Raw genomic sequence first — 25,597 nt, forward strand, 5'->3', positions numbered from 1 at the left:
AAAACAATAAAAAATAACACATTTTTCATTGAATTAGAAGGGATCATTTTGTTTTTGAAGTTTTTATTTTATTTTCGTAATAAAACCCCATGGCTCCAAGGAAAAAAATTTTTTTCTGGTGTGGTAGTGAATGTGATAAAAAGCATACGTGTGAATCTATAGCAACGGAGAGGGACGAGCAGAGTCGGATGTGGCAGTTGGAGCGGGTGGCCTGGATGAAGATCTCAGTGACTACTCCAAATACTTATTCGTGGTAAACAGTAGGACCCAATACGTGCTGCTAAGTTTTTAACCAGATATTTGAAGTCATACAGATGTTTTTGTTTGAACATAGTAGAAGAGATTTGAAAATAATAGGTGGAGAAAAGATTTCTTATTTTCCATAAATTTTTACAAACTTGAGCTTTAATAATCTTATTTCTATTATGAACTACAAGATTTTTCTTTTTTCCCAATACTGGCATAGCTACTTCTCAGTAATCTATGGATATGACAAAGTGTGGACAGTTGAACTTTGATTTTATTTTACTTAGCTATTTTTACTCCCAAATTTCCATTAATACCAAGTAAGATAGTGAATTTAATTAAAATTGATAGACTGGATGATTAATCTTGGATAATCAAAATTTATTATTTTTGATGGGCTTTATAACAACTTTATTGTTTATTCTTTATCAAGGTAAAATCGCAAAAGATTTAAGTATAGCTGTTCAAATGATGAAAAGGATCCACTCATTAATGGAAAAATACCCGGAACTTTTGCAAGAAGCAGATCGGCAGCTCATAGCCAGATGCCTGAAGTACTTAGGATTTGATGAGTTGGCAAATTCTTTATATCCAACCCAGGTAATATTGCCAGGTTAGCTACATTTTAATATGGTAGTTATTAGGTATACATAAAGTGTCTTGCAAATACACTCATCTCGTCTAAATTTTTTTTTTTTACTGAAAATATTATCGTTCTTGGTAATCTAACTGCCTAATGTTGAAGTAATCTAGAATTAGAAAATTTGTAAAAATGCTTGCCTGGACAAACAGACTAAATACAGATGATCTCTGCAGACCCTTAAAACTAACCCTGTGCTTAATTCTAGCAAAACTTCTCTAAACTATAGTGTCAATTGTCTTTAAATATATCAGCTTGTAGCTACAAATATCATGATGTATGTCTGAAAATCTTAACATCTACTAATTTATTCACAGTTAAGACCATGATTTAAAGCCTTCCCGAAATTTAAAAGGTGGTGAAATGCTTTTCACATAGAAAACGCTCAGTAATAAATATTTTAATTATTTAGATGATGTGATACTTCAATATAACTTTCAAAATGGACTTTTAAAATAATATAGGACGCAGGAGATGACAGAAAGGAGAAGAGAAAGAATAAGTATTCAGTTGGCATTGGGCCAGTTCGGTTCCAACTGCAGCACATGGGCCATTATTTGTTCCGAGATGAGAGAAAAGACCCAGACCCCAGGGTCCAGGACTTTATTCCTGACACGTGGCAGGTAATGACATGAATGAAACAAAAATGATTGTATTTTATTATTAAATGTGATCTCAGGAGTTTCTCATTATTGTGGCTGTGCGTTTTATATTTGGCATGAACTTCTTAATATTGAGTCATTATATTTAAAAATACATTGTTATTGAAAATGTCAAATGTAGACTATTTTTTCCCCATTTAAAGAAAGCGAAATTTTCATTTACCATGTCCTCGGGGGTTCTCTGATGGATTCATATATATAATTTTAAAGTTCTATGTCCTCCAGCTATATCATTGCGGAGCAGCCTCCAGGTTTTCCCTGGTTCAATAGAATTTCATATGAACACATGCAAATGTGCACAGAGAAATTTGGGTAGTTACTGTAGAGACAATTGTTTAGATATTTATGCACTGCACCTTTCACCATAACAGCCATGCTTCTATAAATGTATGTAGAATCAGTATTGATGGATATAACGTTTGGAAGATATGCATACATTTCTGCATACATTGAACCCCATAGAATTGCTGATAAATTGAACATGTGACCTACAAAAGTGCAATTTCATAGCTTCTATCTACCGGGCTGCCCCTGTCAGAGTCTGCCTTGACTTTTCTGATGCTGACGGTGGAGTGCCTTAGAAATTCATGCCGCCTTTCCTGGAGTAGGAGGACCTATTCCTCACTTCAGTGCAAGACATGAGAAAGCCAAATGCCCTGCAGCAACCCCATGCACATTGTAACTCCTCCGACAGCCTCTCCACCCTGAGGCGTGGGACGGACCTGGGTTGGAGAAGGTCTGGAGGTTGAGGTTTTGAGTGTTTTCCATCTTCTGTCCGTCATATGGACTTATCATTCTTTGACTAGTCATCATCTTGTTAAATAAAAGCAGAGGCCAGAGGGATGAAGCTCCCACTTACCCTCCAAGGTAGGTGTTTGGCATTCTTCTATTTGGAAAGTAGAAGGTAAGGAGTAAAACAGGAATCTTTGACATTTCTCCTTCTCAGCCATTTTTTTTTACCATCACAAAAGTACATATTGGCTACTTCTTAGAACTTAGTTTCTCAAAGGCATTCTGCATTTACTGGATAACAAACGATTATAAAAAAGCCTTCCCAATAATAAGATATTTTATTAAGATCCACTCTCGATTTTTCACACATAAAACTTACCTTCCAGATGCTCAAAAGCATCAAAATGATCTGTTCTGAGAAAATGACATGAGTTCTTCAGCTTTTCCTATACTCTTTCTGTATGTCTGCAGCTCCCAATCACCCCATTTGAGGTTCAGGAAAACCACAGTGGGAGGGCATTAACCTGCTGCCTTTGTTTTTGTATCGTGTTGTTCCCATTATTGACACAAGGGGTACTCTGTCCCCCACAGCGAGAGCTCCTCGATGTCGTGGATAACCATGAGTCAGCAGTGATTGTGGCCCCGACGTCTTCAGGCAAAACCTACGCGTCCTACTACTGCATGGAGAAGGTGCTGAGGGAAAGTGACGACGGTGTGGTTGTCTACGTTGCACCCACAAAGGTGACGCTCGCGCGAATGCAATATTCTCTTCCATTCCTGTCCTCCCCTTTAGAAACAATGCACATGACCAGGTGGTACATCTAGCTCACTTTATTTTTTCTGCAGTTTCAGAGGCTAACATAACATTCATGTATATTTATAAACTTCAGATGTTTGGGGGAAATCACCAAATATAGGAGACACAAACCTCCCCGACCTTTCTACAGCAGACTCACAGTTCTCCCAAAGGCTCGGTCATCCAGGTGTGCAGCTTTTTTTTCCTGAAGCGTGGGCAACATTTCCTGGTTTTCCCTCTGATGAAGACATTTGTTTTCCATTTTACCTTAGGCTGAGGGTCATCAGTGAGGTTCGCATGCCAAGGCAGTGCCTCCAGGACAGCACTTCTAGCGTGTTTGGAGCAGGCGGCTGGAAGGAAGGCGCGGTTCAGCGTTCTTCACTCAGAGCAGAACACGCTTTCATGACTTCCTGTTGTCCCCTGAGATCTCGCCTCTGTCCTTTGTTGCGTGACTAATGAGTCTGTTTCCTCGTCCACCAGGCTCTTGTCAATCAAGTTGCAGCAACTGTTCATAATCGTTTTACCAAAAACCTGCCAAGTGGTACAGCTCTGTGTGGCGTCTTCACGAGGGAGTACCGCCATGATGCTTTAAACTGTCAGGTATTGATTGTATTGATCCGTCAGCTTGTTATCAAACTACTGTTGAACAGAACGTGTATGTCTCTCTGCCTAGAAAGCCAACCTCTTCACAAGACCTTTCCTAATGTTGTTACGTTCCAAAGAGTGAGAACGAGAACGCAGTTTTCTTTTAGGACTCTGACATTTTGATTTCTGATTTTAGCTACAGTTCATTGCATCATCTTGGCTTATAAGTGGCTTCAAAAGGATCTGAAGGACGCTATAAGTCATAAAAAATTAGCAAATAGTAATTTCTAATCAGAATTACTTTTTCTCAATAAGTATCTGTTAGAGATACTCAGATTTCAAAAATGTTGTATTGTGGACAGTGTAACTGGTGCTAACTAAATCAAAGGTGGTTTTCCTTCGTCTTGAGCTCACAGGTCAACCGTGAAGACTGAAGCAAAAGGGGACAGGTGATTATAGAATGTCACGTGTTAGATGTGGAGATGTGCCACCCAGATCGCCTTCCGAGGAGGCGCTTGCTGCCCAGATGCAGAGAGTGTGGTTAAGATCCATGCCAGCCGTCAGCTCCCCCAGTTCTGCCTCCGCAGTCCGTATTCTGTAACCGAGCTAGGACAGGGCATAGGCTGCGGGCCGTTGCGGCTTGACGGGGAGCGACCCGACAGGCAGTCCTCACTGCGGAACTCCAGGCGGGTGGGCTGAGGCTCGGTCAGGCCAGCCCTGCAGGGTGGCTTCTCCTCTGCCCAATCCTGCCTTGCCCCTGCCCTTCCTAATTGTTGATTTTTAACAAACATCTTTCAACCCAAACTCTACATCAAGACCATGTTTTAAAAAACCAAACTTGTGACAGTGAAGAATTTCTCCAAATGCTCATAAATAAGGATTTCGACTTTGAATCTCATATTCTACCATTTTTGGTCTGCAAAAATTGCAGTTTTGTATGGTTCAAACCAGTACATACGATTTTGATGAAACTCGTTCTCAGAAGTGATATTTTGTGCTAATTATGAGAAGGCACATTCAGGACTCATGAGTCTGTCTCATACATTCTCGGAACAAAGCCTGTCCACAGGAAGTGCTCACGATGTCAGCTCACCCCATGTTCTTGCCCTCAGGTGCTCGTCACGGTCCCTGCCTGCTTTGAAATCCTGCTGCTTGCTCCTCATCGACAAAACTGGGTGAAGAGGATCAGATACGTTATATTCGATGAGGTGAGTCTGGCATTCTCTCCTGGGCGCCTTTCCTAGCAGGCATGAAGGTCTTCGGTGCTTCAGTACGTCTGCCCCTTGGATGGAGTTCAGAGTGGGGAGCCCTTTTTGCTGAACAGTTTACCCGGCGAATCACAGTCAGTTTTTTGGCTGCCTTTTCCTGTCGTGACTCAGTAGGGTACCCTGGTGTGCCCTGTGGAGTTCTATGTGGGAGACGAAGTTTCATTGATGACTGCCGTTTCAGGGGAATAGAATTCAACCGCCATGTCATAAGTTTCCCTGCACAGAAATTTCAAAATCCCATCTTTGACCTCTAAAGCAAAGAATGTTTGGCTCTAGCAACGTTGACAATCGTGTACGTTATTTTATCGGTCATGGTCCTGACAGAAAACAAATGCTATACTTGAAATACTATGATTCAAGCAGGGTATTTTTCAAAGGTGTGTGTGAGGGACTCCATGAGGATTGGGGCAGTTGTCCAGAGCTAGTCGCTTACTCCCGGGCCTAAGGGACAGGTGAGGAGGCATTTGATGAAACTCAAAAGGACATTCCAGGCCGGGCGCGATGGCTCACGCCTGTAATCCTAGCACTCTAGGAGGCAGAGGCAGATGGATTGTTTGAGCTCAGGAGTTTGAAACCAGCCTGAGCAAGAGCAAGACCCCGTCTCTACTAAAAATAGAAAGAAATTAATCGAACAACTAAAAATATATAGAAAAAAAATTAGCTGGGCATGGTGGCACATGCCTGTAGTCCCAGCTACTAGGGAGGCTGAGGCAGTAGGATCACTTGAGCCCAGGAATTTGAGGTTGCTGTGAGCTGGGATGACGCCACAGCACTCTAGCCCAGGCAACACAGTGAGACTCTGTCTCAAATAAAAAAAAAAAAAAGGACATTCCAGTTGAGTCGGCCACAGGGTGAGCAGTAGCTACTGCAGTTGAAGAGCAAAGCTGGTGCAAAGTAACAGTGACGGGAGGATCAACCTCAACCTCAACCTCCTTCTCCTCCCTCTCACCTCTTGCCCAGGCTCTTCACTGGCCAAATCCAGCGGAAACGGAGAGCGTGGGAGCCCTTTTGAGAGTAGACTTGTGAGCAGGTTCCCCTGGGCAGAGGGAGCAGGAAGAAACACACATGGAAGATACTTAGCAAAGTTACATAGCAGTAAATTAAGAATATTTATTAAAAGAGATTTAAAACATTTCAAAAATATATCTTCTTTATCTTCTTTTGCTCCAAGGAATTTTCAGTTTAAAGGGGAAAAAGATAACAAGCCTATATTTAACTTAACCTTTTCCTTGTTGTAAACTTGGGGCTACCAAACAGGCTGTGCTTTTAATTTGCTTGATATTGATTTATTATATTTATTTTTGGTTGATCTGTATATATTGCACCATGAGGGCCTGAATATTCCTGTTTTAAAAAAATCTGACAACTTTGTCTATGTAATCTAGAACCTTGACTTATAATCTTATCTCAAAACTCTGAAGTGATATGACTTTGGGTATCTCCGTTTTTCCAATTTTATATCAGAGTAAAACTGAAAAGTTTTGAAGGCTAATGTCTATTCTGGCAGGATCAAGGAAAAGTGCTATCTAGTTAGTACAAAGCATAAGGTTACTATTTGGCAGAGTGGTATTTTATCTGACCAGGACGAGCCTAAGTGGGCAGTGGAAATATACATATTTCTGTATATATGCCAATATATATTTCCATATATATTTGAATATGTATATTTCTGTATATATTCTAACATATATATTTCTCCCTATGCATTCATATATATATATATAGATATGAAATCTGGCTCTGATAATGAGTCTTTTTCAGTTGATTGCCAAGTGTCATAGTTTAATCTATTTAATGAAGACCACATTTGAGAATCTTTCCTGAATTTGGTTCAGTCTGCTTTATTTGGACAAAAGTCATTCATTCATTCAGCAAATAATTAAGCAGTGCCTCCTCAGTGCCAGGCACGTGTCAGTCCTGGGACTGTCCGGGTCTAAGGTTACAGTTTAATCAGGAAAGAGGAGTTAAACAAGTGAGCACACAAATGGCCCTGAGAGCCCATGTTGGGACACCCTGTGAGGGGACAGGGCAGGCTGCGGCAGCTGTAATAATGACCATGTGGTGGCAGGAGGATAACCCTGGGATGGGTGGTCAGAAAAGTCTTTTTTATGGGGTGGCATTACGCTGAGTAAAAGGGGGTAAGAGTATTTTAAGCAGAGTGAACAGCATATACGTGGAAGCTCTTGGGTGGGAAGGGCACGTTCCGGGAACAAAGAAAACGTTAGGTCCGGAGCACAGCGAAGGGGAGAAGGGCTGGTACTGACGCCAGAGGACAGCACAGGTCACGTCGTGCCGGCATTACACACCCTGTAAAGGAGTTTCTATTTTGTTTCATGTGCAATGGGAAGATATTGGAGAAACTAATTTAGGGACATGACCTGATCTAATTTATCTTTTCGACATATCATTTTGGCTACAAGGTGAAGAATTTAGGGAACAGGAGGGGAAGCTGGATAGCGGTCGGAAGGATATGGTGGTCTCGCAACTGAGACGTGCCGTGGCAGTAGACATGGAGGAAAAGGCATCGACTTGAAAGAAATGTTTAAAAGTAAAGTAAAAAGGAATTTCTGGTGGATTAGTTATGGGGATTAAAGAAAATCCAGGTGTCAAGATTTTCTGTGGTTGGATTTCCCAATATTTGAACTTGGCGTGGTCACTTGAAGGTAACGGGAAAGTGTATATGACAATTTCAAGATTCCACGTCTTGTTTTCATTCTCTGTTTTTAAATCAACTTTTCAATTGAGAATTCTTTTTTCTTTAATAGGTTCATTGTCTTGGTGGAGAAATTGGAGCAGAAATCTGGGAGCATCTTCTCGTCATGATCCGATGTCCCTTCTTGGCTCTTTCGGCCACGATCAGTAACCCCGAGCATCTCACTGAGTAGGCACTAGGTTCCAGCGTGGACAGATGTTTGTCTCGAATATTTCAGTTTCATGCTTTCTATGTGGGTTCTGAAAAGCTTCATAACTTTCCAGTGAATTTAATAACTTATCTCTGGATCTTCAAGAAACTATGTCTCTCTCACAACTCCTGGCGAGTGTTGAGCAAAGGTACCTTCTAGAAGGACAATTGAGGACTCCTCCAGCCAGATTTGCAACTAAATAGGAAGTTCTCCCTCCCTCGTATCTACAAAAAAGCTCATCAGGAATGGTAGATTTATGTTTCTTTTCTTTGTCCTTCACCAAGAAATAAAAAAACAAAGTGATATCATGACACGCTCTGCCGCAGACCCTGAGTTCCATTGTCCCACTCTGCATGGATATTTAAGAAGATAGAAAATCCTTATTAGTTGAAGGATTTTTGTCATTGGGCTTGGTTTTTGCCTACTAATAGCAATTATAGCAAAGAATATAGCAAAAACCATATCCTGTGTGCCAGGTACTGTTCTAAGTGCTTTGCATATATTAATTTATTTTCGGTGGCCAGCAACCCTTATGATTTACTATTATTTCCATTAGTGCTATTAAATAGCAGTACTTCCAATACTACTACTATAAGTTCAGTTTGAAATGTGGACGATTAGGCACAGAAAAATGCAGTTATTCAACCAAAGGCCAAAGCCCGTGGCAGGGAGGTTGGGATTCAAAGGCAGGTAGCCGGGCTCGTGAGCCTGTTCCCTTAGTACCGTATGATTTTTAAGGCACATGAAATTTTCTTTACTTAAACTACTTAATTTCACAGGAAGTGCTTCCATATTCTGCCTAAATAACATGCAAATTTATTTGTTAAGGTGGCTACAATCAGTAAAACGGTACTGGAAAGAAGAAGACAAGATCATGGAAAGGAATGTTGCCGCTAAAAGCCGCGAGGGCCGCCACGCCAATTTTCCCAAAGACCACTTGCAAGCAAAGCAATCCTATGAAGTTAGACTTGGTATGTTTTATACAGTCATGTGAATTTTATCTTGTACTTTAGAATGATTTCAGTCCTTACTCTTTCCTTGATCTGGGAACCCTTGCTCTTCACGCCAGTGCTGTATGGAGAGAGGTACAACGACCTGGAGAAGCATGTGTGCGCGGTCGCAGACGGCCGCATCCGTTTCGATCATTTCCACCCGTGCGCCGCGCTGACAGCAGACCACGTAAGTGATACTCTAGCCACACGCATTCTGAGCAATGTAGGCTAATTTTATAACTCATAATTGAAAAGCCACCTAATTGGTGCTTATCAACATTACAGAGTAGATACTTTACAACTGACATATTAACCTTAATCTGAAAAATAACAAGCATGTTCTTCCCAGTTTTCACTGGTTCCTCTATGATGTCTGAATCCACGAAGCTTAATAACCACTAAAAATTTTAACTGGGATTTCTAATTTCATTTGTTCTTGGATATTATCTTTGCTCATTTTATTCTTCTCGGCACCCACTTCTGTCATCCACCCCTCTGATGCTCACTCTTCTCTCGGGGCAGCTACAGCTTTATGGGGACAACCACAGTTCCTGTGAAAATCAGGGACAGACACTTCTCCCTAATGCGGCGGCCGCGACATCTGATTTCTGGTGGTGAACCAATAACATGGAGGCCTTCAGAGGATTTCCACTGGGGCATCGGGGTGTGAGTGGGGAGAGATTTCTTAATTGACCTTGCACAGTTCTCTTCTTCTCTCATCCTGGTGCCACAAATGGCCACGTAAGCTCCCAGTGGCTCTCAAAGTGATAATTAGTCAGGAGTCTGTCTTCCTTCCCAAACCTGAGAAATTGAATATATTCTAAATTCTGTTGTCATGTTAAACACAGCAGGATATCCATCATAAGATTGCCGTGGTGATTAAAAGAGAGAAAATATGTACATTTTAGAACACAAAGTAAATATAATTTGAGAAATATAATTACACATAATTCTCACCTTTCCTTAAAAACCATAATTCTGATCTTTCCCAGTCTTTACTGGCTTTCCTTTGGGAAGAGCTATGTGCATAGCTCCGTAGCTTTGCAGCCAAGCCCTTCTGTGACTTGCCCCAACGTCGCTCCCGTTCAGCCACTGGGTGTCCCACCCGGAAGCGCTTGGAAGGCTTCCATGACTTCGTTAGCTGGATGTGATCTGCTTCCCTCCAGGGCACCTCGCCTGTGTTGGTAACGTGACGCCAGTCACGACCGGCTTGCTGCTTCTGTCGTTTACACGCATGTCTTCTTTGTCTTACTAGAATAACTCCTCGAAGGCAAATTTTGAGTCCTTATAGTCCCTAACAAACTACTGTGTATACAGAAGGTACTTACTAAGTATGCGTTACGTAAGAATGGCCAACCTAGATTAAGCACTAACTCGGTGTTCTGAAAATTTTACATTTTTCATCTCTGTTAACCATAACGGCAACCTTGCGGTGGATGCCCTGTTGCTACTCCCGGTGTATGAATGAAGGCAGGCGAGGCGGGGGAGCTTCACTAGCTCCACGTCACACCCCTGGGCACACAGTGGGGCTGGGGTGCAGCCCCAGCCAGACCGACCCCAGAGCTTGCCCCTCATCACACCGTTCTGAAGAATCCGTTGGACAAATACCTGAACGAGCAAGAATCACTCCATGACCTTTCGGCTGTGACACAATGTCTTCTAAAACCAGCTGAATGAATCGGAATGACAGTGATTTTCTAATAGGATTTTATTGTGGAAGCTTCTTTCTCTTCTGTGTGACAATGGCCCAATCCAAACTCTAAATAAAACTGAAATATGGACAAACTTCCTGTGACTTAACTCACACCCCAAACCTTCAATGTAAATAATGCCCCACATTTAAGAATAAAAAAGTCCTTTTGTTCTTTTTCTCTTTCCTTCCTTCCTCCCTTTTTTTTGCTGAAATTCAGGGATTATCTGACATTTTCATCATTACCTAGCATTTTTAAATAGTGTATTTTTAAAAAACGTATTCTGTGTAGGATGTTTCCAGACAGGTTGTCTCTGAGCTGCGATGAGTGCAGTGGTTTGGAGGACTTGCTGCAGTTGTCATTTGGGTCCGAGTGCCTTTGCTCTGTTCTTAGCAGCTATTAATGGACTCCCTGGAAGGCAATAGAGCTGTCACGGTGTGCTCTGACCCCAGACGACTTTGTATGAGTCTTTTTAAGACTTCTAGACGTTTGTAGCGGGAATGCAAAATGAACACTCAGGCTTGGTTGTTATTAAATATGTTTTGACAGCTGTGTGTGTAGCATGTGTCTATACAGGACATTTCCTAAAGTAGCAGTGATTAGAAACCAAATAGAGTTTCCAATGAGTAAATAACTCCTGATCTTGGGTGGTGTATTTCAGATTGATATGAAAAAACTCAGTGGCAAGAAAAACTTAATAAACTGTGGCAACGTGAAAAGAACCATCCGCCTTGGTCCTTTCCTCTATGGTTGTATCATAAAAGTGATGTCAGGAGAGCAGGGGCGGGGAGGACGTGATCCCGCAGTGGGGAGGGGTCACCCTCCATCCACGTCATCCACACGTGGCTTGTCTCCGGCGAAGAGCAGAGTCGCTGGCCTTTGCCGCCAATTCTCGTGCCACACGGGAGCAGCTGCTGAGTCCTGGAGAGCTGTCCTCCCAGGAAGTCCCCGAAAGAACTAGTCCGTCCCTTTCTGCCCAGTGCGGACCGATGCCCACCACCACCTATGGCATTTGGGACAGTGTGGCTTACAGAAATGGCATCATAGCATAATGCCGCTGTGCTTGTAAATAAAAAGTGGTACAAATCTGTGACCTTTTATTTCTCTTCCTTCTCTTCCTAGGCTGGCTCAGGTTCTGCCAGTTCATCAGTCACTGTGTAGAGGAGAGCGGCTGGACTGCATAGCCAGCCTTTAGCCGTAGAATTTTTGAACTGATTAAAAAAATTCAGACCTATACATTGATAATTAATCAGATCGCACTGACGGCTGAGGCATCAATCGTGTGCCAGGCATTTTACTAGGCTTGTTACGTACATTATTGAATGTAATTCTCATTACAAATCTGTGGCACGGGCAGAATTATTCTTCATTTTAGAAATGAGGAAACTGAGTCCTCTGTAAAAGGCAAAGAGAGTTAAGAAATCAGAAATATTCTAGTGACCAAAACAGAAAATTTATTATTTTAAAATTATGATGATTGTTGGATTTATTTTATGCTTTAGTTAGGCGGAATAAGTAACCAGTTTCAAGTAACAAATTAATAAGAGGGCAAAATGCCAACATTACAAAATAATATGTTCATGTAGTGTTTTGGCACAACGCAGTCCCGACCACGCAATATTCTGGCTGAGAGACGCTAAATGACGATTCCGTGAGATTATTTTACATCCTGTAGTTTTAAAAGTTTGAAGAACATATGGCACTGTATTAACTTTGTTCTCACCGCAGTCTGTCAGGGGGAAATACAAATACTGCATTTTCCTTCCTGTGTGGTGGATGAGGAACGGCATGTCGAGGTGGGATCAGAGTCAGATACTCCGACTCAGACTCTCCTCCACTTTCCATTCTACCAAACGTCATCTCCATTGTTTTTAAAAAAATGATGTTGTGTTGGAGTGGCTCCTTTAGCCCGGAATTTCCAAATATGAGTTTTGTAACTTACTAAAATTTTGCAAAGTTATTTGGGGGAAATCTGCATCCTATGTTCACTTCTTTGAGATTTAACATTTCCAATGAGAGAATCTTATTTAGTATAATACATAAAATTCTCCACTTTCCTTTTTTTTTTTTTTGGAAAACACTGTCTCAGTCCATTCAGTGGGCTCCTATAAAAAATATCGTAGACCAGGTGGCTGTAGCTTTGGGTTTCTGATAGTGACTGTGAAGCAAAGGATAAGACATAAGATACAATAAAAAGAATATTAAAAAGTTCAATTTTGTTTTGAACACAGATCGAGAGGTACGGATTCCCTCCCGATCTGGCTCTTTCTCCCCGGGAAAGCATCGAGCTTTACGACGCCATGCTGCAAGTCCGGAAAAGCTGGCCCCGCGCCCAGGTAAGCAACGGTCATGGAATTAACGCTACTATGGAGGGTTCGGCAAGACCAACCCTCACCCTTTCTAATCACTTGCATCTGATCTTTTAAAATTATTAGCGGACCCTTTCCAGAATAAAATTGTCCCTTCTCCTTCATGCCTCTCCCTAACATTTGCATTTTTTCAAATGGGTTTTAAATTGTGTTTTATTCCTGAAAATACTTCTTCTTTCGACTTCCGAGATGCTGTCGTGTTTTAGTTTCCTCTTACACTTTGGATTTATATTCCTCCGGTTTTTTTTTTTTTCCTTACACTTGCCTCCTTTCTCTACGTCCTAACTGCTGTCTGTTTTCATCTTCTGCTTTGCTTTGCGTCTTTTCCTAGGAAGAGCTCCTCATCCTCACAGTTTAATGCGCTAAAGCTACGGGGTAACGAGACGTTCAACATCTTCATCCTCGAGAAGCTTGGAATGCTGACGACGAGGCGTCTGATTGAGAAACTCCTTCACATTATCTCGCCTGATTTTCTTTAATTTTGTGATATTTGTTTTCAAGGAACTGTGTCCAGAGAACTTCATTCATTTTAACAATAAATTAGTCATTAAGAAGATGGATGCTAGAAAATATGAAGAGAACTTAAAGGCAGAATTAAAAAATTGGATTGAAAATGGCAGCGTGGAAGAGGTAATTTTCTCGTGTGTTTGGCAAAACACTCTATTCCTGATTGTTTTCTTGACATATCATTCAATTAATACCATTCTCTGGGTTTTTAATCTTTAATTTTTATTTTAGAATTTTAAGTTGAACATGAAGTCTGGAGATTCTGAGATAGAATAAAAAAAAGAGAAAAGAAACTGGTCTTTTTTTATCTTCAGGGTCTCCTCAGACATGTGCTGGGTGCTGCGGGCTCCTCGGCGGTGGGCAGCAGACAGAATAGGAGGTCACTGCCCGCTGCTGCCCTGGCCGTGCAGGGCCTGGGCTCACACCAGTAGCTTAGAAGAATTTTTTACTCTTCTTCCTTTTTCTGTCCTGGAGATTTTTTTCTCTTATGATTTTTATTTCAAGTTGTAGAAACTTTAACCCGGAGTCATGTAAGTTATGCCTATTTATTCTAAGTAACTTGATGGTCTTTGTATTTTGAAGTTTGTTTTTATTGTCACAAATCGAGGTTTCAGATTTTTCAGGAGTGACATACATGAAACATTCCTCGTTTGATTTTTTTTTCCCATTATACTTTAACCTCCTCCTGTTCAGAAACATAATATGATGGGCTGACATTTTCTCCTGGCTATTTTGTCATTTAAAAACCCGGAATGTGTTTGGAAGCGCTTTTTCTACGTGACATGGGGAGAAACTGAGTCACTCCTTCCCTCCATGCATGGAACCAACATCATTTGCAGAACAATCCTGACTGAATTGTGCTGCCTTAAAAAATTGCATGTTAAATTGCATATGTGTGTGTGTGTATATTACTATCAAATTTTTGTTCTCTGGTGTATTGATTTATGTTTCTTTGCATAATTTTATAATATACTTTCACAGGATTTTTTTAAAAACACAGAAACATATATTAGACAACTATGAAAATATTTTAGCCAAGAGTAGTAATTTCTTTCTTTCTTATGCATAACTTAAAACAAATAATTTTTTATTTACTGCTGCAGGCCAAACTGGTGCTAAGGAATCTTAGCCCTAAATCAGATTTTACTGCAGAAAACATGTTAAGCATGTTTCCACTTCTCGTTGAAAAGCTAAGGGAAATGGACAAGTTACCGGCACTGTTTTTTTTGTAAGTTATTTAGTTTAATTTGTTTTTGTTCGTAATTGTATTACACCCGTTCTTTTAAAGTGAGGAGAATTAAACTTTACTGTCGTTATGTAGTACTCATGACTATTCCTGGTGCCCGTTTGTTATTCAAATGCATATATCTTATTTAAAATATACGTTTCTAGTTCAAGTCTTATAAAATAGTTTTACTTGTGCTATCACAAATTACTGTCTTTGTTTAATTCACTATGCTATTTTTTGTTTTCTCTGTACTGTAAGCTATTATTCTTATTTAGGTCTTGTTAATTTTCAGTACATACCCAGGTCCTTTGCAAAACAAATTGAACGTATGTGCACACAAGTATCCTATGTAAAATTACAGTATCCTTACGATAGACTAATTATCGGCAGGGTGTTTTATCATATATAATTTATTATAATGAGAACCATGACCTAGAGTCACTGATATTTTGATAAATTTTATATATTATAGTATAACATAGCTTAAAATTGAACAAAATAGTCCAATTTCAATATAATGACACCAAAGTATAATTTATTAATGTATAACACTCTATATCCTGGATTAACCTTGATAACAATTTGGGATTAGAACAGAATGTTTACTTTAGATAATTTCAAATGACACTTAAGCCATGGAAGCTTAAATAAATAAATCCAGAGTCTTACTCAGGTAGTAAAGTTTAATGAAATTTGTTCACATGTAAACAGACATATAGTAATGAATTATCATTGGTGATAATTATTTAAAATGATAATGGTGCATGAATGTAAATTTTCGTTTTGAAACTTTGGGGATTGCAATAAAATTACTCCTTTTGTCTTTGTTATTGGGACAAGGAAAATAAATTCTGTACTGCCAAGAAGTTACAGAGCTCACCTACTTCACTTTCAAGCATAGCTGTAGATTTTAGTTAGAAACAAAAACAATCCTATACCTTTGGGATGCTTCTGAAAACCTAACTGCAAAATATTAACAGAAGTCCAAAAATAACTATTCATTACCCAAACACTCGTATGTATGTAGGGGGAAAAAATTTTACCTCTTCCTCTTCAGGATTTTTCAGCTGGGCCTGAGCATTAATATGATATAAAACAGATGAACAAAAAAACATAAAAATTTATTTAATGTAAGTTCTATATGATATGGGAGACTTCATAAAGAATTGACTCCCCAAAGATGCAGTTAGAGTTGAACATAAATTGTGAAAATGTGAAAAAGCAAAGGGGCTTGGGCTAGGGGGGTTGATGGGGTGGGGAAGTGATCAGGAAGATAAGGGTTAGGTTTTTTGTTGTTGTTTGTTTCGTTTTGTTTTTGAGACAGTCTCGCTCTGTCACCTGGGCTAGAGTGCTGTGGTGTTGGCCTAGCTCACGGCAACCTCAAACTCCTGGGCTTAAGCGATCCTCCTGCCTCAGCCTCCCGAGTAGCTGGGACTACAGGCGTGTGCCACCATGCCCGGCTAATTTTTTTTTTTTTTTGCTATTTTTAGTTGCCCAGCTAATTATTTTCTATTTTTAGTAGAGACAGGATTTCGCTTTTGCTCAGGCTGGTCTCAAACTCTTGAACTCAAGCAATCCTCCTGCCTCAGCCTCCCAGTGCTGGGATTACAGGCGTGAGCCACCGCGCCCGGCCCAAGGGTTAGTTTAATAAGGTTTATTTGTGTAGATTTCATTTGGCCTCACTTCCTGTCCTTGATGTGAGAGTGTTACTCTCCTTCTGGTATAAGGAGAACATCTTTTACCTGGGCGTTTAATCTGCTACTTTTTAGGAAAAAAAAAAAGAAGGTTGGAATGATCTTTATGCACCTGCTGCTTTTCAAGTGCCTTTCACTCAAAGAGCTAATACACCAGAGTGCTTTGTTTTGGGGTAGCATGTTCTGAACTCCTTCACATGCTTAAGATATGTAAGAAGTAAAGTATTTCACAAAAACACTAGAGATTGAATTCTGTTTGAGAAGCTGAATCTTGGCACGTTTCTGTGGAATCTTGAATACTTTACAAAACAAACCGAATATTTGTGGTCTTATGCAGTTCGATTTCGTCCTAAGTAGCCCCAGATCATCTAGAGATGCGAGGATTTATCTGGGCCCACGTTGTACCTCTAGGAGCTTTTCAAATAGTAGTATATCCGTCAACCTTCTACAGTCTGGTCTGTAGAAAAAAAAACGCAGGGAGCGTGCTGAGTGTTCTTTTATTTGTTTATTTGTTTGAGAAATACCAGTGTGTGCATCGGGGCACCACTTCACGGCCAGGTCCCAGCCTGGGTCCCACCTCTGCCCCCTGTTAGCTGTGTCACTTCTGGACAGCCACTCGATGACTTTGAGCCTTAGTTTCCTCATATACAAAATGAGATGATCGAAATAATAATACACAGAGTTAGGGTGAGAATTAAATAAAAGTAAGCTGTGAAAGTACTTAGTCCAGTACCACAAAATATTATTGGCTAAGGTCCAATCTCTAGATCACATTTGTTGTTGTAAAAGTTGCCAACACCAGGGTGAAATCCCTTTGTGCCAGACCCAAACACACCAGAGCCAGGGGAGCTCATGCTGGAGCCAAAGACTGGGTCAGGGACGTTCTGAAATAACCCCCAAGAAACTCTTTCTTTAGGACCACAGCAGTTCAGGTAAGATGCTCCCCTGCCCAGTAACGGCGTCTCCACCAATGGACTGACGCCAGCTCCGGCTCCGAGTCTCCAAAAGCAACGAGCTGTGTTTCCGAGCAGGTCTCATGAACTTCTCCTTTTGCCAGTAAAACCTTCTCTTCACCCTCGACCCTCAGATGCACGTGTGAGTGGCCAAGGCTGGCATCTCAGGTTCTAATCCTCATTTCTGATTCCCGAATAAATTCAACACATCGGCAAATATTTCTTCTCTGATTTCTTTTTTTTTTTGAGACAGAGTCTCACTGTGTTGCCCGGGCTAGAGTGCCATGGCGTCATCCTAGCTCACAGCAACCTCAAACTCCTGGGCTCAAGCGATCCTCCTGCCTCAGCCTCCCGAGTAGCTGGGACTACAGGCATGCGCCACCATGCCCGGCTAATTTCTTCTATATATTTTTAGTTGTCCGATTAATTTCTTTCTATTTTTAGTAGAGACGGGGTCTCGCTCTTGCTCAGGCTGGTCTTGAACTCCTGAGCTCAAACAATCCACCCGCCTCGGCCTCCCAGAGTGCTAGGATTACAGGCGTGAGCCACCGCACCCGGCCTCTGATTTCTTTTGGTTCACATAACATGTAGGTGATCAGAAAGATTTACGAGGCAAAATGATTTCCAAGTGATGTAGATATTTAAAAAATGAAGTACTGTGATGAAAATGACACCATTTAAAAAAGTAATATAGACCCAGACCCCGGGAACGTGCGTGACTGTACACAGAGAAGAGCGTGTCGTAGGTGAGATCACGGGCCGGAGCCAGACTCCGCCACGTCCCAGCTGTGGGCTCCTCGCAGGTCATGTAACCTCTCTGTGTCTCCATTTTTTCCATCTGCAAAATCGGGGTGTTAACAGTTCCTTCCTTGTGGGTGGCTGTGAGTACTGAATGAGTCAGCATATTTAAGCCACTGAGAGTTAGTGTCTGGCAATCGTAAGTATAATATAAATGTTACTGTTATTATTTTATTGTCTACTGTATGAAATTCCTCTCCGTGTCACACTGTTGCTCTTTTAATCCTCACGTTGCCAATTTATTTACTTTTCCCAAGCTACACACCTTTCCTTTTAATGCTAGCTCTGTAAAGACTTGAGCAAAGCCCTTTGCCTCACAATTTAGATTTTAAAAACGTTATTATACAGACCCAACCTATGACTCGCTATAGTAAGCTATGGTTAGCGTAGTGATAGCAGCTATTGGCTACTTCCAGCCACGGCGTTTTGCCAACAAGTTATAGTGCGGAAGCGAAACTTCCTTGGGTTTCTCAGTGCTCCCGTAAAAAGGCCTCGCTTCCCGACATGGGGCAATGCATGTGATATAAACGTACTAAACGTTTGCTTTTATTTCCTCCCAGAAACATTCTACCTTTTCATGTGAGAATCTGATCCATAGGCGTTTGTCTATAAACGTCTCTAGCCGTGTGTAGTTCATTGCTCAGAGCTGAGGCCGTCTGGTGACAGCCTGGACCAGGTCGCGAGGTTAAGCCCCAATGTGCCAGGAAGTCTGGACCACCGTGTTCCTGGGTGTACATTTCAGAGAGCGTAAAGCCCAGGCCTTGGAGACATTTCTGGATTGTGCAGGCCAGCAAGTCCTGGCACTTGTCTGGTCTCCAGAAAGAAGTAATCACATTCCAAAAGGCTCGCATGAGAACCCACAATTCTTTCCACCCTGCCAAAAAAAAAAAAAGTTTTTTTTAATTAAAAAAATTTTTTTCTTATCTTTTAGGAAGGGAGTTGAAGGGGATATATGTCTGTCTTCTATATATAAATGAAGCAAACCCATTATTCCTTCTTGCCTATAGACTGACTACTCATATAGGGAAAATGCATAGGAGCTCTTACTGCCTTGCCGCAGAAGTAGCGTCTGGGTTGGGGAAACACCATTTAATGTAAGGTAGTTAATAAGGACTCTGCTGATCCAGGACGCCTAGTGTGCACGTTCGAGATAAAATTTATAAAGATGGACATTAAAACCTCAACAGACATATGTCAGGATGATAGCAGTCAATGGAAATATGATTGAATTATATTTATGATGTTATTTTCAAGTCAAGCATTCTTTTTATTTGTTTGCAGATTCAAGTTAGGAGCTGTAGAAGGCACAGCGAAAAGCGTGTACGGTTTCCTGAAGCAAAAGCAGGAGATAGAAAGGCCTCCCAACGCTGATAAAGAAGCCCATGTCATGGCTAGCAAACTCCGAAAAATTAAAAAATCCATGGAGAAAAAAAAGATAATGTAAGTATTGCACTAAACAAGTTGGTCAGTAAAGGGTTAAATTACTTCGCAAGTTCCCGCGGGAGGGACGGACACACACACACACACACACACACACACACACACACACACACACCCCAACACACTCACGAATGTGCTCTGTAAGGAATTCTAGTCATGGCTCGGACTTGTTTGCAAACTGAGTGGATTCGGGTGGGAGCTGGGGTCAGGACGGTGACCGTTTCTCCTGCGTTCTCGCTGCATTTCGACAGTGAGTGGCAGATCGAGTGTTATAACAGACTGCTGCTGTTTGCATACATTTCCTTTGCCCAAATTTTAAGCTCATTTACAATAAGAACCACGTATTTTCCTCTTTTTGTCTCCAGTGCTGGGCACATTGCCTGGCAGGTAGAAATTGCTCCGTCAGCATTTTCGAGTGAATGATCCATAGTTCCCAAGTTCCCAAGTCGAAACGGCTTCTAGAGCATCTCTGACTCAGTTTCCCCAATTCCAGAGGAAACTAGAGTCTGCTGCTGATCCTCCTGCTTATATTTCCTCTGCCCGGTGTGCTGTTCCCTGGGAGTGTGGGAGGCGAGCTGCCCAGGGACAGTGTAGACGGACAGTGTAGACGTGAGCCTCCGTACAACGGGGCTGCTGTAGGCAACTTTCCTTCAGGGCCCTGGGGGCCATGTTTCCAGCTCGATTCGTGACTAACAGTTCAAGCTATGAAAAAAGACGCCGTTGTAATGCCTTCCCCAGAACCGGCGCTCTGCTGAGGGCGAGGCCCTGCCCGGCCCGTGCTCCGGAAGGCGCCACCCTGGCCCTGACCGTCGCATCCGTTCCCAGTGCAGCGGGGGCCATGCCCACCCGCAGTGCTCTCTCGCCCTTTCGGATTCCAGGCTGTTAGGGAGTTAGTTGTATCTGTCAAGGGAGGAGGATAGGACGCATTTTATTTGGCAGTGCGTTACCTTGATTGAAGACCTGTGGCTCGGCAGTAACACGTGGGCAGGTGCTGCGCCCGGCCCCGCCGTCGGGCTCCCTCCCTGGGCGAAGGGTGATGCTGCCGGAGGAGAGAACACTCACTGAGGAGAGACGGGCGAGCCCCTCTTCTCGCAGGGCGCACGGTTGAGACACTCTGGAAATCACAGGAAGGGTCAGCGGTCTGGGTGTGCGAGGCGGCTGCTCCTCTGAAGGTGACAGGTGACCCAGCCTGAGGACTGCGTCTGGGCAGGGTCATGGAGGGGAGTCCTGGGGCGCACCCCCCAGCAGCACACGGAGAGGGGGAACTGCGCAGGTGGTTTATGGAAAGATGTGCTTAGGACGGACCCGGAGGGACGTGAGGAAGCAGGAAAGGGAGAGTGAAGAAGGGACGCGGGGACGTGGGTCCTACTGGCCACAGCCTCAGCCTGAGCTTCCCGGACACTCTGGGGCTCCACAGAACTGCCCCCCTTGAGTCGAGGGCCTGACCCTGATACCTCGCATCCCTCAGTTACTGGCCGGGCCGTTTCCCCACCCCAGGGTAGGCTGTAGCCTCCTGGGTGGGGCATTTCCGCCAGGCTCCGGTCGGTGAGAGCGAGTCGGGCCCAGTGCCGCACGCAGCCACGCCGAGGGCAGCCGGGACACCCTCCCCTGCAGGCCAGGAGGATGCTGGAATTGGCGACGCGCGGCACGGAGCCTGCCTGCCTGCCAGCGGCACGACGGCCGAGGGATAGCAAGCATCCTCACTTTAGCGAGAAGCAGGCCGGTCCGGGGGAACTGGATCTGCAAGACAGAAAGGGACCGTCGCGGAAAATATAAACACGCAGTGGGGCTCCCACGAGGGAGCGCGCGTTCCGGAGGCGGGACAGGAAGGCCGTCAGGGGAAGAAGGTTGAGTCCAGACACACAGCCGTGGGCGTCTGACGCTCCTTTCCTGATGGGGGACGTCTCACGCTTCCCAGGGCGGTCCAATGGCTTAGTGATTAATTCATTCGTGACTTAACAATCCATTAACTAAAATTTTATTTTTGTGAACAGAGAAGGGAAAAAAAGCCAGAAAACCCCGAAAAAAATGGATCAAGACCTAGTACAGAAAGCTGAACACGATAATCTCCTGAGGAGTCTGCAGGAGAACCTGAAAGTCCCCGAGGACTGCACGTACGCCGACCGGAAAGCCCTGGCCGCCGAGGTCAGCACGTGGAGTGACACAGTTCTCCAGGGGATGTGTCACTCATCGGCCGCGGCCGCTTACTTGTAGACAGTGCTTAACGTGACACACACATCATCTATCGCATGAAACGCGCAGTCCCTGCCTGGGGAAAAGTCTCCACGTGGGACGCTCTGGCTGCGTGTATCTGAGGCTCTGCGGCACACACCTGAAAGGACAGGCTTAGGGCGTGTGGGGCATTTCTTGCTCGCTAGCAGCTCACCTCTGAGAATGTCTGCCCTTTCCTTATTTCCTTCCATCGTGTTGTTCTTGTAGCCTGAATTCTAGACTCCAATCTCATACGCCTCGTTTGAAAATTTGGGTAGATGTGGTCCAATACGCTTTAAATAATATTCACAGAATTTCTCAAAATCAGAGGCGTTCTATATTGTAGCTAAAACATGCCATCCAAGAAGCACTGGAATATCTAACAGTGGTATACCATTTCTTCTTCGAAACCTTCTTATGCAAATTGTTTATGCCTATGGTAGACAAATTTGAACAAATGAGTAACGATAAAAGCAATGTCGTCACTCAGAAGTAATTACTGTCCTTCCAGATGAACCTTTGATCTCTTTTATCTGTGACAACACACACACACACACACACACACAGACACACACATTTTTTGTGTATATGTGTGTCTTCATTCTATCGTATAGCTTCTTTTGTGAACTTCACGGGCTCTTCCTTTTTCACAACCGTGGGTTTGTTAATACATCGTTGTCTTACTGGAGCCTTGACGTTCCACTGCGCGAAGGGCTATCCCGTCGAGGGAACCAGTAATCAGCCTTTTGCTTTTGGGAACTGAGGCTTCTGTGCTTTCCTTTTTCCGCTTCTCATGAGCAGCTTTTAGTGTTGTCAATCTAACTCTGGACACAACTGGCTCACCTCTTCAGGACGTAGATATGTTTAAGGCCATTTGTGACCGATTTATTGTAGAAAGTATGCGTTCCCCGACCATATGGGTCAGGAACGCGCTCTGCCTTCCTGGGGAGGTCTCTCTCTGGGCAGAGCCCCTAAGAGGCCCCTCCTCGCACCCCCCAGGGAAGGTTTGTCTCGGAGTTGCTGCTGCTGCCGTAAGGTGTTGTCTTCATGCAGAATCGATTTCCAACCGTTGCCTCATTTGGCCAAATTATTACCTAGTACACGTGTTATTTGCATTTAAAGATTTTTGATATGATTTGCATTAAAATTAGATAAGAAATATCACAATCTCTAAACCTCTTGCTTCTTTTAGACTTTACAGGTGGTGTTTGGCCGAGTAAACTTCGAAAGGAAAGGCAGAGAACTGAAAGCGTTGGCCAGAAGGGGTATCGGATACCATCACAGCTCTATGAGCTTCAAAGAAAAACAGTTAGTCGAAATTCTCTTCAGGAAAGGATTTATTAGGGTAGGTAAACCTTTTCAGTCTAAAAATTGTAGCTGTGACTCTCTCCAGCCGAATTTTCATTAAAAGTGAATCTATAACTAACCTCTTTTCTTTTTTCCTTGTGTAATTACGTATTTTTATTTGAACAACCCATAATGTGACTGCATAGCCCCATCTCCTTTAATTGAGGAGGGTGTTTCTGTAATAAAATGTACCTGTGCTGATCTTGGCACAACCCTTGCTATTTCATTTATAACATCTAGGAGATTTTGTCAGTTGTTCATGTAATTTTGGCTACAGACATTCTCGCGTGGGTTGGGAGGATGTTTATAAGAGAGTTTTAGTCTGATCTTTCTCTGCTGCAGTGACTGAGATAAGAGCGAGAATACTTTGCTTCCTCGGGGCCCGCCGCGTATCTCGGCAGAGTTTCTAGATGTGTCAATGCTAAATGTTCTCCCTTCCGTCACTGACAGTGGACAAGAGGAATTTTAACGGAACTCTGAAACCGGACACTCGTTATGTTTTGTTTAGTGTATCCTATGAAGGTGCAGGGAGATGGTCTGGATAAATTCACAAAAAGGGTTTATATAATTTGGATCTTCAGTAATATTTTAGACAGCAACTTTAAAAAAATATGTGTATTAAATTTTGTGTGACATACATTATACTTGTGTGTCTGTGAGAGAGAGAGACAGAGAGATTGAGACTGATTCTGCTACTCTACGTAGCATCTTTTAATCTTAATAAGATTTTTTTCAACAGCTAAATGTTGAAAAAAATCTGACACCGTAGTTAAAGGGTAACTCTGTTAACTGGAAAAAACTAAAATGTATCATTAAAACTTTGCTTAGCTTTTTTCTTAACTAATAACTATTTATTTATTTAAAAGGTTAATAACCAGTGACAGAATTTTCTACATGATTGTGGGGTGAGAGACACATGTGTTTTCACCAGCATAGATTAGGGTACCTGTTAAATAGCACAGCAACCCCAAATCAGTGACCGATGCGGGGTCTCAGTCAATGGAGGTTTATTAAGCCAAACTTTGAAGACACACCCGGGAAAAACACAAACCACAGATGCATCTGCAACTGTGGCTGTTTTTCCGGGGGGGATTTGGGAACTTTAGTATTTAAGGAGAGAGGATACAGAAAGAGAAAGAAGGAGGGGTGGGCAGTGAGGCAAGAGGGTTACATTCTTGTGAGGCCCAGGAAGCCTGCATTTTACACAGGGTAACGTGAACGTTGGAAGAGAAAAAGGCAGTGAAGGAAGAATCAATTGTGCAGATGTCCCTGGGTAGGCGGAAGAAGGATGGATCTTGTCCCGTCTCTGTCCTGCACCTGGGAAGATAAACCTGCAATCAATGTTATTAGTGTGAAATTTAACAGACTTTAGTTTTAGGAGCTACACTTGGTCTGCAGACCCAAAGCTATGATTGGCATGTCCTTGCTTATGGGAGGCCGGCAAGGAATTTCCTTATGATGATCTGCGGGGCGGCCCTTGTAGGCGCCTGCAGCCCGTGACCTTCCGTGGGACCTGGCTGTGGAGCGTTAGTTACAGCTGCTCACGTGGAAAGTGCATGTTGTGTGACTCGGCCTCTGGGCTCGGCCTTCCCTTTTGCATAAGGAGTTGGGGGGTGGTCTTGAGATTTTTATTTTCCTTTGCAAGTAGTTGCTAGTAGTTGCTAATAGTTTAATGAATGACTAGGGAGCTCTAGAAAAGGTACTATGGAAATAGTGGTAGCTTTGCTATAGAGAACACATTTTTAAAAGACATTTATTCTAGTTATTTTTTAAGTTTAATGTTCTTTCTCCACTTTTGTTCTTACTGAAGAACTTTAGGAAAATAGTTAATAAACGGCGTGTCGCATTTTGACAGATGTGTAGATCTCAGTTACAGAATAATCAGGGAAAAGCACACCAAACTTAAACGTTAACGTTAACCATGGCATGTATGAAAATCAGTATAAAAAGGAAGAGGGGACGGTTAGAAACGCCCAGCGTTATATGAAAGGGTGAGCAAAAAGCTGGGTTATCTCATTATCCGAGTAAATCTTTTAAAGTTTCCCCCACTCCTTTTGTGGTCAATTATCATGACAGTTCAGGGGGGAAGAAAAGAAACTGTGTTTTCCTCTTATGACCGAGATATATTATTTTTATTGATATGATCTCAACAAACCTTAGTAGACAACACAAGTAATGGCCCAGAAGTGGGTTTGTAACAGTTTTATTGCCCAATCCTGAGGAAATTTATTTTGTAGTTGTTTATTTAAAAATATTTACTGCACCACAGGTGCTGGGGCTACAACGAGTGGTGCTCGGGGTCTGGTTAGACGAGGACACACTCGGTGACGCTATTGAGGTAGTCGTTGCTGCTGCAAAGATGATAAACCACGCAGGGCAGAGACAGGTGGCGATGGCACGGTGGGCGTTGCAGATGTACCGGTGCAGAAATTCTCCTGTGGCAGACAACGGAAAGAGCCAGACAAACAAACTTGGCAAAGAATATTTATGCCATGCAAAGTAAACAGCACGCTTAGGAGTGTGCTTGGTGTGTCT

General features: G+C 42.7%; 1 protein-coding gene across 1 annotated transcript in view; it reads left to right on the forward strand.

The window, feature by feature from the left end:
- Positions 1–25,597, forward strand: part of DDX60 (DEAD (Asp-Glu-Ala-Asp) box polypeptide 60) — a 92,764-nt gene that overhangs the window by 23,577 nt on the left and 43,590 nt on the right. The window contains exons 13-26 of the mRNA XM_012656994.1: positions 680–846; positions 1,351–1,509; positions 2,872–3,021; positions 3,557–3,676; positions 4,774–4,869; positions 7,695–7,810; positions 8,661–8,803; positions 8,902–9,011; positions 12,747–12,851; positions 13,386–13,514; positions 14,495–14,619; positions 19,346–19,504; positions 21,499–21,649; positions 22,908–23,060. Coding sequence (XP_012512448.1) covers positions 680–846; positions 1,351–1,509; positions 2,872–3,021; positions 3,557–3,676; positions 4,774–4,869; positions 7,695–7,810; positions 8,661–8,803; positions 8,902–9,011; positions 12,747–12,851; positions 13,386–13,514; positions 14,495–14,619; positions 19,346–19,504; positions 21,499–21,649; positions 22,908–23,060 — 1,883 coding nt within the window. The remainder of the gene's footprint in view (positions 1–679; positions 847–1,350; positions 1,510–2,871; positions 3,022–3,556; positions 3,677–4,773; positions 4,870–7,694; positions 7,811–8,660; positions 8,804–8,901; positions 9,012–12,746; positions 12,852–13,385; positions 13,515–14,494; positions 14,620–19,345; positions 19,505–21,498; positions 21,650–22,907; positions 23,061–25,597) is intronic.

The sequence above is a fragment of the Propithecus coquereli genome, unplaced genomic scaffold, assembly GCF_000956105.1.
Source record: "Propithecus coquereli isolate 6110/MARCELLA unplaced genomic scaffold, Pcoq_1.0 Scaffold53, whole genome shotgun sequence".
Lineage (NCBI taxonomy): Eukaryota > Metazoa > Chordata > Mammalia > Primates > Indriidae > Propithecus > Propithecus coquereli.